General features: G+C 36.2%; 1 protein-coding gene across 1 annotated transcript in view; it reads left to right on the plus strand.

Annotated features, from left to right (window-relative positions):
- The window catches only part of LOC125646540 (cysteine sulfinic acid decarboxylase-like), a 152,536-nt gene that overhangs the window by 15,202 nt on the left and 120,636 nt on the right, over window positions 1–16,698 (plus strand). The window contains exon 3 of the mRNA XM_048872888.2: window positions 5,576–5,706. Within this exon, the coding sequence (XP_048728845.1) occupies window positions 5,576–5,706 (131 nt within the window). The remainder of the gene's footprint in view (window positions 1–5,575; window positions 5,707–16,698) is intronic.

Consider the following 16,698-nt stretch of genomic DNA (forward strand, 5'->3'; position numbering starts at 1 on the left):
AGTTTCATTTCAAAAGTAATGAATGTTTTACATGTGATTGAAATTTTGACTTAAGTCTGAGTTTGTTACATGATCCTGGGGCCTGGTAGCTGCAGATATAAAGTCAACAAGATATGTTTCAGAAACATGTATGTTCCACATGGTACAAAATTGATCAGGGTTATGTATCATTTATTAATAGTAGTGACAAAACAATTTGAGATATTGAGCAGACAATGTCTTCCTATATCCAGAGTGGATTGACCTTTGACCATCTGACCTCAAAATCAATAGGGTTATCAACTCTCTAAGATGTACCTGTTCACAACGTTTGATGTTTGCCAAGCCAAAGGTTCTTGAGATATAAGCGATAAGACTTGGTCTACAGACTGATAGATTGACAAACAGACCGACAAATGAAAAACAATATGCCCCCTCTTTTTCAAATATTTGTATGTGGATGTAAATGGACATAATGTAAAATTTTTAAATGATCACATTTTATTACAAATAAATACAAAAGTCATACATGGATATGATAATAATGAATTTCTAAATATATATCTTTAAAGAATGTAGCTAATTGACTAAAACAATGTCAGTGTTCGTTAGACCAATTCTATGTCATATGACACTGGTCTATGCCAATTGTAATTGAGATAGACAAAATTGTCTATGCCGATTTTCTAGATTTAAAGCAGTAAAGTTATCACAAAGGACCCAGCATGGTCAGTCTACGTCTGATAAACTTTATGAAGAAAGGAAGATATTGTTATGGAAATGGAAAGAAAATATGCTTTCTAAGTACATTAGAAATAAAAGAAAATGTATAAATTTGTTTTATTTTTTTCAATGTTGCGGCCTATGCCAATTCGATGAGGTCTATGCCATCTTGTTTTGGCATCGACCTGTGGTCTATACCAAGTTTTAAACCAATTTTGAACACTGTAATATACAATTTCACCTGATTTTGGGGTAGTTTATACCTAGTAAAAGTTGTAGGCATAAAACATTCAGAACAACTGGATCCTGCATGTACATGTGCATTCTATTTGCATATTGTATTTACTAAACTCTTATACTGGTATTGATTACCATTTCATATGTATTCACATAACATTATCATTATCCACTGTCTCTGAAACTGGCACTGCTCTTAGATGTGTGAAGCAATTCGGTTATTTATTATTGTATACATGTATTTCATTTTGCTAATTCTTGTCTCTATCAGTATTTCATAAATAATTGTGATATGTGCAGTACAGAAATTTGAAATATGACAGAATTAGTACTTCTGAATGATTGTTATTTATTTATATTGTTATAATTAATTGCTACTTAAACTGTACATGTCCCTCAAGGGCCCTTGATTGGTGAATAAACATAGATATATGTAGATAAGATATGTGTGTTGCATAATGAAAAATCAAGTAATAAGTTAATAATTTGAATTTCTTCAGCTAAATTCTAAATTAATCACTTACTTGAATTACTGTCTTATTATAAACAAAAGTACAGAATCATTAAATTATAATCAGATGCTAATTTGAATCATGACATTCTTGAAATACATGCATATTGTACATGTATTATCCATCAAATGAAATAATTTTTATAAATTGACTAGTTTCTTTAATGATATACTTTTTACCTTTTTGAATATTCCTTCTGGTTGCTTGGTTCTGCATCAACAGACATATCCTGATGAGAACATGGTGGGAAAATAATTCTCATTCTAGGGATCATCACTGTGCCAAACCACAAAGTGCCCAGAACACACATAGGTATAGGAATGTTCATTGGGTACAAATCCATCCAGATTCAGTGCCCCAACCAATTTCAACGTTTATGTGCATCTTTAGGAAATCTTAAAATTAAATATGTATACAAAGTTAAAATCTGCTATACATTTCTACATACAGACATTCGCTCAACTCATGTAAACAGACTTCCACAGTTTTAGCTAAATCACCTCTTGTCCAATCTTTTCTGTATTGAATGTAATTATGTGAAAGGTGACTTAATATAACATACAGTGATCAATCTCATAACTCCTATAAGCAATACAAAATAGACAGTTGGGCAAACACGTACCTCTGGACACACCAGGGTGGGATCAGGTGCCTAGGAGGAGTAAACATCCCCTGTCGACCGGTCACACCCGCCGTATCTGATATGTATACGGTGTGACCGTTGGGCCGAGCGAAGCATTTTAAAAATGGTCATTGGCGTGTCCCAAGTGATAATCATTAATAATTCCGTTAAGTACGATAAACCATAATTCATTTAAAAATGTATTTTATTTATGATAGTAACCTTGAGCTAAACGCCCAGTAACATCTAAATATGAAAGGGGTACATATGAGGATAGACAAAGGATCCGCCTATTCATTTAACGCGGGGAATACACATGAAACTGCAGCAGACGTAAACCGTGCATTGTGACATCACATTTATCCTCGACTTTTTTCTCTCTTTCAAATCAAACAATTATAAAGAATAATACATCCCGTTTGCAATTTAAAAGACAGTTAAAATTAATCAAAACTAACCAACAAGTTCAAAGTGTTAAAAACGTAAGGATAAATATATCATATATTTTTATTTAAAGAAACTCGTGAACTCGTTCATTTATTTAGTCGTTTTACTCTTTTCCTATTTGATGATTGGCTAAAAACTGTAGGCTAACAGTAATAAGTATCCCATTCATTTTTAACAAACTAAGTGTTTGAATTACAAATTGAACGTCAGTCTTGTATTTTTGGCATTCCAAATTAAAACACGAATAACCGTAGAAGCAACTAACGAACAAAAGAATATCGTGGCGCCCATATGGATCACAATTTTTTCAATGAACGTATGTAGAGATTATATATATTCCTTTGCAGATTTTCTCAATTTTTCTTTTACATACTTGTTACCTTTAAAGCCTTGCTTGGCCGACGGGCATTCGGCTTCGCTCGGTATAACCTAAAAATAATGCTTACGGAACTTTCGGGATGTGCCGGAACGACCGATTATATTTGACTTTTATACACCACGGTCACGTGATAATAACCAATTGTAGGGCAAAGTTGACATTGATACAAATGGTGTTTCGCTAGCAGTCAGCCCCTAAAGAGCTATGCGATGTCCTACGATGACGATCCAAGTCACTATTGGTGCTTAATACCAGGGAGTAAGTTAGATGAAAGGGAAAAGGCGTATTTAGACGCGTATCATTGGATGCAAGGCGTGAAGTTTTACCGACATCCTCAAGATGTTCCTTTTTTTATTCCCTCGCCAACTCACATACTTTAATCAAATGCATTTCCCTATAAAATGGTTGTAGTGATTCCTTACTTTCAAAGATAGCATTTAAATGCAGGAATTTGATAGTAAATGAAGTATCCCATGCTTGTTTACTTAGTTGTTATTGTAATCCGGAAGTGACATGTCCCACAAATTACGTTCAACGCGCGATAATAGTCGGAGTGGATCCGTATCTCGAAAATCCCGTATTACGCTTATTGATATTACTGATACAAACTACAGTCAATGGACAAAAGTATTCGGCATTTTCAAAATGGCGTTGTGTTGTTTATGTTCACAACGGAAGATTTAAACGGAGATTTGTGTAGTTAAAGCTGAAGACACTTACCTAATATTTTGTCAGATTCCCTTTCTTACGGATTACTTCCTTAATCCTGTCTGGAATAGAAGCACACAGGGGAATATTTTCCCATATTTGTCTGATAAGCTGATGGACACGATACACATACTCTGTGAGTGACTATTATGCCGACCTGTTGTTTAATGATGGGCACGATACACATACTCTGTGAGTGACTATTATGCCGACCTGTTGTTTAATGATGGACACGATACACATACTCTGTGAGTGACTATTATGCCGACCTGTTGTTTAATGATGGACACTGTTTGTTCGATGTTGGACATGATACACATACTCTGTCAGTGACTATTATGCCAACCTGTTGATTGATGGTTAATATGATACACATACTCTGTGAGTGACTATTATGCCGACCTGTTGTTTGGTGGTAGACGCGATACACATAATCTGTGAGTGACTATCATGCCGACCTGTGGTTTAATTATAGACACGATATACATACTGTGTGGGTGACTATTATGCCGACCTTTTGTTTGATGATGGACACGACACACATACTCTGTGAGTGACTATTATGCCGACCTGTTGTTTGATTATTGACACGATACACATACTCTGTGAGTGACTATTATGCCGACCTGTTGTTTAATGATGGACACGATACACATACTCTGTGAGTGACTATTATGCCGACCTGTTGATTGCTGGTTAATACGATACGCATACTCTGTGAGTGACTATTATGCCGACCTGTTGATTGATGGTTAATACGATACACATACTCTGTGAGTGACTATTATGCCGACCTGTTGTTTGATGGTGGGCGCGATACACATAATCTGTGAATGACTATTATGCCGACCTGTTGATTGATGGTTAATACAATATACATACCCTGTGAGTGACTATTATGCCGACCTGTTGTTTGATGGTGGACGCGATACACATACTCTGTGAGTGACTATTATGCCGACCTGTTGATTGATGGTTAATACGATACACATACTCTGTGAGTGACTATTATGCCAACCTGTTGTTTGATGGTGGGTGCGATACACATAATTTGTGAATGACTATTATGCCGACCTGTTGATTGATGGTTAATACAATATACATACCCTGTGAATGACTATTATGCCGACCTGTTGTTTGATGGTGAACGCGATACACATAATATGTGAGTGACTATTATGCCGACCTGTTGTTTGATGTTGGACATGATACACATACTCTGTGAGTGACTATTATTCCAACCTGTTGTTTGATGATGGACACGATACACATATTCTGTGAGTGACTATTATGTCGACCTGTTGATTGATGGTTAATACGATACACATACTCTGTGAGTGACTATTATGCCGACCTGTTGTTTGATGACTGACACGATACACATACTCTATGAGTGACTATTATGCCGACCTGTTGTTTGATGGTGGACGCGATACACATACTCTGTGAGTGACTATTATGCCGACCTGTTGTTTGATGACTGACACGATACACATACTCTATGAGTGACTATTATGCCAACCTGTTGTTTGATGGTGGACGCGATACACATACTCTTTGAGTGACTATTATGCCGACCTGTTGTTTGATGATAGACACGATATACATACTGTGTTGGTGACTATTATGCCGACCTGTTGTTTGATGATGGACACGATACACATATTCTGTGAGTGACTATTATGCCGACCTATTGTTTGATGACTGACACGATACACATACTCTGTGAGTGACTATTATGCCGAACTGTTGTTTGATGATGAACACGATACACATACCCTGGGAGGAATATTTGAATAGAAACTATTGATTTAAATTAAAAAAGCATTATATTCAACACTGTCATATTGAGTCATATTATTTTGATTGATAATCTAAATTTTGGTACAATTATTTGATTATTTCTCCCAATGTTTTTTTTTTTTTCATTTGATCATGATTTATATGTTATTGTACATATCATTTCAGATGACGCTTTTTGCAACCCAGAAGTCCAAAACATGTTACTGGACTTGCACAAATTAATGATTCAAAGCTTAGTAGATGCGGAAAGGAAAAGAACACCAGTCTGCAACTTCAAGCAACCTGAGGAGTTGCTGGTATGCATTAAATACATATTTAGAGTCTCTCTTTCTTCATGTCATATTTAGACAATTCCATTTGCGTATACATCATTGTGTTAACTACTGTACCTCATAGTTTTATATTCTTATTTTAAAGTTTTCTATCTCGAAAAAAAGGGGTGGGGGTGGGGTGGGTGGGGTATACATATACGGACTCTTTTAACTCTCCCCTGCTGAGGATGAACTTTCCTGATCAAATTTTAACAGGACCGTGTATCAAAATTCAAAGCTTTCCAATAAACCAAAAGGTTTAGAAGGTCAGAAAAAATAAACGTTTTTTTTAAAATTATGTACACGATATTGACACTTGTCTAGACAGATTAAGGTTTTATACATGTAGATATACATTTTGAAGAGTAAACGCCAAACCAAAGGTTTTCCCAACTGCTTTGTTGTGACGCAATAAATCGGCGATGATGATAAGGTCGCTTATTATGTTCCCCAAACAAAGTTTGGGAACATAAAGTTTTTACTCTGTTTCTTCTTATTATGTCTCCGAACACAAAGTCTCGGAGACATATTGTTTTTGCTCTGTTTCTTATTATTCTTATTCTTATTGTGTCTCCGAACACAAAGTGTCGGAGATATATTGTTTTTGCTCTGTTTCTATTATTCTTATTAAGGTCTTCCGTTCCAAACGGAAGAGCTTATAGTGATTCTACTGTTTTTTATTATCATTAAGGTCTTCCGTCTCAACGGAAGACCTTATAGTGATTCTTATGTTTCTTTTCCTCTATTATTATGTCTCCGAACACAAGGTGTCGGAGACATATTGTTTTTGCTCCGTTTGTTATTATTCTTATTATTATTAAGGTCTTCCGTCTCAACGGAAGACCTTATAGTGATTCTTATGTTTCTTTTCCTCTATTATTATATCTCCGAACACAAGGTGTCGGAGACATATTGCTTTTGATCCGTTTCTTATTATTCTTATTATTATTAAGGTCTTGCGTCTCAACGGAAGACCTTATAGTGATTCTTATGTTTCTTTTCCTCTATTATTAAGGTATTCCGTTACCAACGGAAGACCTTCTAGTGATTGTACTGTTTATCATTAAGGTCTTCCGTTACCAACAGAAGACCTTCTAGTGATTCTATTGTTAAAGTCTTCCGTCTCAACGGAAGACCTTATAGTGATTCTTATGTTTCTTTTCCTCTATTATTATTATGTCTCTGAACACAAAATGTCGGAGACATATTGTTTTTGCTCCGTTTCTTATTATGTCTCCGAACACAAAGTGTCGGAGACATATTGTTTTTGCTCCGTTTCTTATTATGTCTCCGAACACAAAGTGTCGGAGACATATTGTTTTTGCTCCGTTTCTTATTATTCTTATTTTATTCTTCTTCTTCTTCTTATTCCTCTTCTTTCCTGAGAAATTTGTCCGCTTGATTGTATGAAAGTGCTTCGACAGATCCACTTCAAACTTTGTGAACTGATAGGGGGTCATGAGGAGGGGTGCAATCAACTTTTCAAATTTTTAAAATGCCGCCGTTTCAAGATGGCGGCCAAAAAAGTCAAAAACTCAAAATTGTCGGATTTCAACCAAATTTTATTTCTAGAGTAATATTGTGACCCCGAGTCCATTTCCACCATCAAATTTTTTTTTGAGCCACCATTTTCAAAATGGCCGCCATATACCGAAATTTTTAAAAGTGTTAAAATCTCTACAACATTAGGGTTCTGGGGTCAATTGAGCGTCAACAGTTCATTTCTAGCATCATTATTTCCTTCCAATCAATTTTCAAATGTTTCAAAATGGCCGCCATTCAAGAAAATGGCGGCCAAAATTCCAGTCCGTCGAATTTCAACCTAATTTACTCTCTAGGTTTGATGGAGGATTCTGAGTCCATTTCTGGCATCAAAAACCATTTCTGGCGTGGGGAGGTGTTCGGAGACATTTGTGTTGGCATCCCAACACAGTAAAAGCTCGTTATTCTTATTTTCTTCTTCTTCTTATTCTTCTTATTATTCCTCTTCTTTCCTGAGAAATTTGTCCGCTCGATTGTATGAACGTGCTTCGACAGATCCACTTCAAACTTTGTGAACTGATAGGAGATCATGAGGAGGGGTGCAATCAACTTTTCAAATTTTCAAAATGGCCGCCGTTTCAAGATGGCGGCCAAAAAAGTCAAAAACTCAAAATTGTCGGATTTCAACCAAATTTTATTTCTAGAGTAATATTGTGACCCCGAGTCCATTCCTACCATCCAAAAAAATTTTTGAGCCGCAATTTTCAAAATGGCCGCCATATACCAAAATATTTGAAAATGTTAAAATCTCTACAACATATGATTTCTGGGGTAATTAGAGGGTCCACAGTTCATTTTTAGCATCAGTATTTCCTTCCAATCTATTTTCAAATGTTTCAAAATGGCCGCCATTCAAGAAAATGGCTGTCAAAAATCAAGTCCGTCGGATTTCAACCAAACTTAGTTTCTAGGGTTTTTTGAGAATCCTGAGTCCATATCTGGCATCAAAAACCATTTCTGACATGGGGAGGTGTTCGGAGACATTTGTGTTGGCATCCCAACACAGTAAAAGCTCGTTATTCTTATTTTCTTCTTCTTCTTATTCTTCTTATTATTCCTCTTCTTTCCTGAGAAATTTGTCCGCTCGATTGTATGAACGTGCTTCGACAGATCCACTTCAAACTTTGTGAACTGATAGGGGATCATGAGGAGGGGTGCAATCAACTTTTCAAATTTTCAAAATGGCCGCCGTTTCAAGATGGCGGCCAAAAAAGTCAAAAACTCAAAATTGTCGGATTTCAACCAAATTTTATTTCTAGAGTAATATTGTGACCCCGAGTCCATTCCTACCATCCAAAAAAATTTTTGAGCCGCAATTTTCAAAATGGCCGCCATATACCAAAATATTTGAAAATGTTAAAATCTCTACAACATATGATTTCTGGGGTAATTAGAGGGTCCACAGTTCATTTTTAGCATCAGTATTTCCTTCCAATCTATTTTCAAATGTTTCAAAATGGCCGCCATTCAAGAAAATGGCTGTCAAAAATCAAGTCCGTCGGATTTCAACCAAACTTAGTTTCTAGGGTTTTTTGAGAATCCTGAGTCCATATCTGGCATCAAAAACCATTTCTGACATGGGGAGGTGTTCGGAGACATTTGTGTTGGCATCCCAACACAGTTATAGCTCGCTATTCTTTCTTATTCTTATTCTTTTCTTCTTATTTTTCCTCTTCTTTAGTGAGAAATTTGTCCGCGCGATTTTATGAACACGCTTCGACTGATCAACTTCAAACTTTGTGAGCTGATAAAGGGTCATTAGGAGGGGTGCAATCAATTTTTCAAATTTTGAAAATGGCCGCCGTTTCAAAATGGCGGCAAAAAAACGTCAAAAACTCAAGGTTGTCGGATTTCAACCAAATTCTATTTCTAGGGTAATTTAGTGACCCCGAGTCCATTTCCACCATCAAATTTTTTTTTTCAGCCGCCATTTTGAAAATGGCCGCCATATACCGAAATTTTTGAAAGGGTTAAAATATCTACAACATTTGGGTTCTGGGCTAAATGGAGGGTCCACAATTCATTTCTAGCATCAGTATTTCCTTCCAATCAATTTTCAAATCTTTTAAAATGGCCTCCATTGAAGAAAATGGCGGCCAAAAATCAAGTCCGTCGGATTTCAACCAAATTCAGTTTCTAGAGTTCTTTGAGGATCCTGAGTGCATATCTGGCATCAAGAACCATTTCTGACATGGGGAGGTGTTCGGAGACATTTGTGTTGGCATCCTAACACAGTTATAGCTCGTTATTCTTATTCTTTTCTTCTTATTTTTCCTCTTCTTTAGTGAGAAATTTGTCCGACCGATTTTGTGAAAGTGCTTCGACAGATCCACTTCAAACTTTGTGAGGTGATAGGGGGTCACTAGGAAGGGTGCATTCAACTTTTCAAATTTTCAAAATGGCCGCCGTTTCAAGATGGCGGCCAAAAAACGTCAAAAACTCAAGGTTGTTGGATTTCAACCAAATTCAATTTCTAGGGTAACTTAGTGACCCCGAGTCCATTTCCACCAAAAAATTTTTTTTTTGAGCCGCCATTTTCAAAATGGCCGCCATATACCGAAATATTTCAAAGTGTTGAAATCTTTACAACATTTGGGTTCTGGGGTAAATTGAGGGTCCACAATTCATTTCTTGCATCAGTATTTCCTTCCAATCTATTTTCAAATGTTTCAAAATGGCTGACATTGAAGAAAATGGCGTCCAAATTACAAGTCCGTCGGATTTCAACCAAATTCAGTTTCTAGGGTTTTTAAAGGATCCTGAGTGTATATCCGGTATCAAAAACCATTTGTGACATGGGGAAGTGTTCGGAGACATTTGTGTTGGCATCCCAACACAGTTATAGCTCGTTATTCTTATTCTTTTCTTCTGATTTTTCCTCTTCTTTAGTGAGAAATTTGTCCGACCGATTTTGTGAAAGTGCTTCGACAAATCCGCTTCAAACTTTGTGAGCTGATAGGGGGTCACTAGGAGGGGTGCATTCAACTTTTCAACTTTTCAAAATGGCCGCCGTTTCAAGATGGCGGCCAAAAAACGTCAAAAACTCAAGGTAGTCAGATTTCAACCAAATTCGATTTCTAGGGTTATATGGTCACCCCGAGTCCATTTCCACCATCAAAATTTTTTTTGAGCCGCCATTTTCAAAATGGCCGCCATATACTGAAATATTTCAAACTGTTAAAATCTCTACAACATTTGGGTTCTGGGGTAAATGGAGGGTCCACAATTCATTTCTAGCATCAGTATTTCCTTCCAATCAATTTTCAAATGTTTCAAAATGGCCGCCATTGAAGAAAATGGCGGCCAAAAATCAAGTCCGTCGGATTTCAACCAAATTAAGTTTTTAGGGTTTTTTGAGAATCATGAGTGCATATCTGACATCAAAAAGCATTTCTGACATGGGGAGGTGTTCGGAGACATTTGTGTTGGCATCCCAATACAGTTATAACTCGTTATTCTTATTATGTCTCCGAACACAAAGTGTCGGAGACATATTGTTTTTGCTCCGTTTCTTATTATTCTTATTATTATGTCTCCGAACACAAAGTGTCGGAGACATATTGTTTTTGCTCTGTTTCTTATTATTCTTATTATGTCTCCGAACACAAAGTGTCGGAGACATATTGTTTTTGCTCCGTTTCTTATTATTCTTATTATTAAGGTCTTCCTTTCCAGACGGAAGACCTTATAGTGATTCTACTGTTTATTATTATTATTAAGGTCTTCCGTTCAGACCGAAGACCTTATAGTGATTCTACTGTTTATTATTATTAAGGTCTTCCGTTTCCAACGGAAGACCTTCTAGTGATTCTACTGTTTATTAAGGTCTTCCGTTACCAACGGAAGACCTTATAGTGATTCTACTGTTTATTAAGGTCTTCCGTTTCCAACGGAAGACCTTCTAGTGATTCTACTGTTTATTAAGGTCTTCCGTCTCCTGCGGAAGACCTTACTATTATTGTTCGCGTTCTTCTTCTTCATTATCATTATTATTATTATTATTATTTTCCTTGGTAGTACACGCGTTTTTCTCAGCCATTTCTCGATCGATTTTCACGAAATTTTCAGGAAAGATGTCTTTTGGTGACGAGACTTTGCTTGCAAAATTTCGTGCTTGACGTCACTTCCGGTCAGGAGTTATCTCTCTTTTAGTGACTTTTTGAAGGGCCTTGTTGTCCACACATCTCCTCCGTTAGTTTTGAAGCTAGAGTCTTGAAATTTCTACACAAGATAGAGTAAACATTTTAGAAGATTTGTGGGGGATTCGATTTTACCGGAGGCGATTTGCCTAAACGCTCGCCTGGACCTGAAAAAATGGATGCCAAAATTTTTCGCCGATTTCGGCCATTTTTGACCTTTGATCTCCAATATCTTTTTTCTTGCAAATATTTTGTTAAGACATGTAGAACAAAAGTTGTGCACATTTACGAGATCTTTTCGAAAATATCACGATTTAGGGGCTAGCCCCTTAAATTAGGGATCTAGAAGGGCTCAAAGTCTAGATCAAATATCTCAAAAATCGTTAATATTTTGGTATAAGTCAAAGAACAAAAAATGTTCATCTCAACAATCCAAATCTATTCATATAAAAATTTAGGTCATATGTTACGTAATAAGGGATTTTAAGGGCCAAAACCATAAATTTTTTACCCCTTGTATCTCGAAAACGACAAATATTTTGAAAAGCATTATTGAACAAAAGTTGTTCAGAATGATGATCTGAACAATATGCATATTTCGTTTTTACCCTATGTGGCCCCGTTAGGGAGCTACAGTTTGGCCCCTAAAAATTACTTCTAGAAATAACTCGAGAACGGTAAAGAATTTCTAAATACTTGTTGAGCAAAAAATGTTTAAAATGACAAGGCCTTTCTTACGATATCAAGCAAAACGGGCTGGCCCTTTAAATTAGGGGTTCAGAAGGGTCCAAATGTTTTTGAGAATATCTCAGAAACTATTAATATTTTATAATAAGTTGTAGAAGCGGAAATGTTCATCTCAACGAGCTTGATCTTATCAAATCAAAAAGTAGGTCATATGTTACGTAATTTGAGATTTTAAGGGCCAAAATCGTAAATATTTGACGTCTCATATCTTTAAAACGACATATTTTTTTAAAAGCATTATTGAACAAAAGTTGTTCAGAATGATAATCTAAACAATATGTACATTTCGTTTTTTCCCTATGTGGCCCCGTTAGGGAGCTACAGTTTGGCCCCTAAATATTTCTTGTAGAGATAACTCGAGAACGGTAAAGAATTTCTAAATACTTGTTGAGCAAAAAATGTTTGAAATGACAAGGCCTTTCTTACGATATCAAGCAAAACGGGCTGGCCCTTTAAATTAGGGGTTCAGAAGGGTCCAAATGTTTTTGAGAATATCTCAGAAACTATTAATATTTTATAATAAGTTGTAGAAGCGGAAATGTTCATCTCAACGAGCTTGATATTATCAAATCAAAAAGTAAGTCATATGTTACGTAATTAGAGATTTTAAGGGCCAAAATCGTAAATATTTGACGTCTCATATCTTTAAAACGACATATTTTTTGAAAAGCATTATTGAACAAAAGTTGTTCAATGTGTCATAACCTATCGATCAATATCAAAAAATGGGTCTGTGGGCCTCATGGCTCGCCTGTAGAGTCGATTTTTGTCGATATCAGTCGATTTCAAAAACTTGTAACTGGTAAATATTTTGTAAGGACATATTGAACAAAAGTTGTTCAGTTTATCGAGATCTATCGATTGATATCAAGAAATAGGCCTATGGTCCTAATGGCTCGCCTGTAGAGTCGATTTTTTGTCGATATCGGTCGATCTCAATAACTTTTTACAGGTAAATATTTTGTAAAGACATATAGAACTAAAGTTGTTGAGTCTCTAGAGGGCTAACAAATGACATCAAGAAATAGGCCCGCGGGCCTTATGGCTCGCCTGGAGAGTCGAATTTCAAACGAATTTCACCGCAACTTTGCTTCAGAAGCTTATGATATGAAAAATTGATTATATCTAAAGTGTCTTAAAGTCGGAAACTAAATTGGGACTCATTTGTCTTCTCTTTTTTTTTTTTTTAACTCCGAGTGCATCAACAAATCGGACGGAAGACCTACTCGTTGCTCGCAACGATATCGTGTCTAGTTATTATTATTATTATTTTCCCCTCGATTTCTCAGAGATGGCTGGATGGATTTTCTTGAAATTTTCAGGGATGATAGAGAATGAAAATACCTCGAATAGTTTTTTTCATTTTTTCAAAATTGACTTCCGGTCGTTAGATATGTCCAATTTCCGTTTTTTTAGAAGAGATTTTGTCCATCGTTTTTCTCAGAAACGGTAAAAGATAGAGTCACCAAATTTTCAGAATTGATAAATCTCACTTTGTAGGCGTGCAGTTGGGGGTTCAGAATGTCGGCCGTCACTTCCGGTCGTCACAGGAAGTGATAAGAAGAATCGAAAAGTCAAAGTTGTAGTTGTTCAATCCAAATCTATACCACTTTATCAGGTATCTTTTGGAGTATTGAAAACCGTTGACCCCACCGGAAGTGGAAACGTCGACTTCCGGTAATTAAGGAAAAACTTTTCAAATTCTCCTTTTTTAATGCCTTAAATCTCGTTTACTAAACAAGTGTTTGACGTGTATTTAATATATATTGTAGACACTAAAAATGTCTAGAGTAACCTCAAATATTTTTCGAAAATTCACTTCCGGTCGTGAGATAGGGGGTGGACAAATTCAAACTTTGTTTTTTCAGTTTCTCAATAACGAAAATATATAGACGCTTGAAACTTGTAGGGTTGATCAACTAGCAATAGGCCATTCTACACATACTTTCAATTTTTTCGTCCGTCACTTCCGCTCTATACCGGAAGTATTTGAAAAAAATGACGATTTTCCGATTTCTTCGAGTGATTTCTCAGAGATGGCTGAAGAGATTTTCTTGAAATTTTCAGGAATAATGCCTTATGAAATGACTTCCCTGTTGTTATTTTTGTTTTTCCAAAATTCTCTTCTGGTCGGAAAATATGGCCGATTTTCTGTTTCTCAAACGAGATTTTGTCCAGCATTTTTCTTGGAAATGGTAAAATATAGGTTCATCAATTATTCAGGGATGATAAATCTCCGTTAGCAGGCGTGCAGTAGGGGGTTGATCAAGTCGACCGTCACTTCCTGTCGTCACCGGAAGTGATTGAAAGAATCGCAAATTTCAAATTTTTTCTCTTAAATTGAAACTTATACTAGTTTATTAAGTCTCTTTCAAAGTGTCAAAAGAATATTGACTCCGTCGGTAGTCAAAACGACTACTTCCGGTTTCTTGATAAAATACCTTTTTACTTTTCGTCTCTTTGTTCCCATTAATCTCGCTAATATTTGAAGTCTTTCATATCATTTTCACATGTCTTAATAACAGTATCAACTTCTAAAGTTTTGATAATTTTGGTTTTCAAAATTGACTTCCGGTCGGTAGTAACCTACTACTTTTTGTTTCTTTAGTCTACATCTTTTTGTTGAGAACTCTTTCAGATAGATACGTGAAATTGTCAGGGAATATAGACAGTAAAGAGTCGCTGTCATTTATAGGAAAACACATCTCACTAGTACTTCCGGTCGTCACCGGAAGTTACGAGAAAGGAGTAAAAAATTCGATAATACATTTCTCATTCATTGTTAAGGCACATTTTCTGATACATTTAAATGGTTTTCGTAGGAACAGAAAGCTCTTTACCGGAAGTGGTCTAACGGAAGACCTACTCATTACTAGTAATGAGTGTCTAGTTCTTATCATTATTCTTTTCTTCTTATTTTTCCTCTTCTTTAGTGAGAAATTTGTCCGACCGATTATATGAAAGTACTTCGACTGATCAACTTCAAACTTTGTGAACTGATAGGGGGTCATAAGGAGGGGTGCAATCAACTTTTGAAATTTTCAAAATGGCCGCCGTTTCAAAATGGCCGCCAAAAACGTCAAAAACTCAAAGTTTTCGGATTTCAACCAAATTTTATTTCTAGGGTAATATTGTGACCCCGAGTCCATTTCCACCATCAAAATTTTTTTTTGAGCCGCCATTTTCAAAATGGCCGCCATATACTGAAATATTTGAAAGTGTTAAAATCTTTACAACATTTGGGTTCTGGGGTCACTTGAGGGTCCACAGTTCATTTCTAACATCAGTATTTCCTTCCTATCTATTTTTGAATGTTTCAAAATGGCCGCCATTGAAGAAAATGACGGCCAAAAATCAAGTCTGTCGGATTTCAACCAAATTCAGTTTTTAGGGTTTTTTGAGAATCCTGAGTGCATATCTGACATCAAAAAGCATTTCTGACATGGGGAGGTGTTCGGAGACATTTGTGTTGGCATCCCAACACAGTTATAGCTCGTTATTATTCTTCTTATTATTTTCTTCTTATTTTTCCTCTTCTTTAGTGAGAAATTTGTCCGCGCGATTTTATGAACATGCTTCGACTGATCCACTTCAAACTTCATGATCTGATAGAGCGTCATTAGAAGGGGTGCAATCAACTTTTCAAATTTTCAAAATGGCTGCCGTTTCAAGATGGCGGCCAAAAAACGTCAAAAACTCAAGGTTGTCGGATTTCAACCAAATTCTATTTCTAGGGTAATTTAGTGACCCCGAGTCCATTTCCACCATCAAACTTTTTTTTGGAGTCGCCATTTTCAAAATGGCCGCCATATACCGAAATATTTGAAAGTGTTAAAATCTCTACAACATTTGGGTTCTGGGGTAAATGAAGGGTCCACAATTCATTTTTAGCATCAGTATTTCCTTCCAATCAATTTTCAAATGTTTCAAAATGGCCGCCATTGAAGAAAATGGCGACCAAAAATCAAGTCCGTCGGATTTCAACCAAATTTAGTTTCTAGGTTTTTTTGAGGATCCTGAGTGCATATCTGCCATTAAAAAGCATTTCTGACATGGGGAGGTGTTCGGAGACATTTGTGTTGTCATCCCAACACAGTTATAGCTCGTTATTCTTATTCTTTTCTTCTTATTTTTCCTCTTCTTTAGTGAGAAATTTGTCCGACCGATTATATGAAAGTGCTTCGACTGATCAACTTCAAACTTTGTGAGCTGATAGGGGGTCATAAGGAGGGGTGCAATCAACTTTTGAAATTTTCAAAATGGCCGCCGTTTCAAAATGGGCGTCAAAAACGTCAAAATATCAAGGTTGTCGGATTTCAACCAAATTTTATTTCTAGAGTAATTTGGTGACCCCGAGTTCATTCCCACCATGAAAAAAAAAATTTTGAGCCGCCATTTTCAAAATGGCCGCCATACAGCAAAATATTTGAAAATGTTAAAATTTCTACAACATTTGGTTTCTGGGGTAATTGGAGGGTCCACAGTTCATTTCTAGCATCAGTATTTCCTTCCAATCTATTTTCAAATGTTTCAAAATGGCCGCCACTGA

Source organism: Ostrea edulis, chromosome 6 (genome assembly GCF_947568905.1).
Source record: "Ostrea edulis chromosome 6, xbOstEdul1.1, whole genome shotgun sequence".
In the NCBI taxonomy this organism is placed as follows: Eukaryota; Metazoa; Mollusca; class Bivalvia; order Ostreida; family Ostreidae; genus Ostrea; species Ostrea edulis.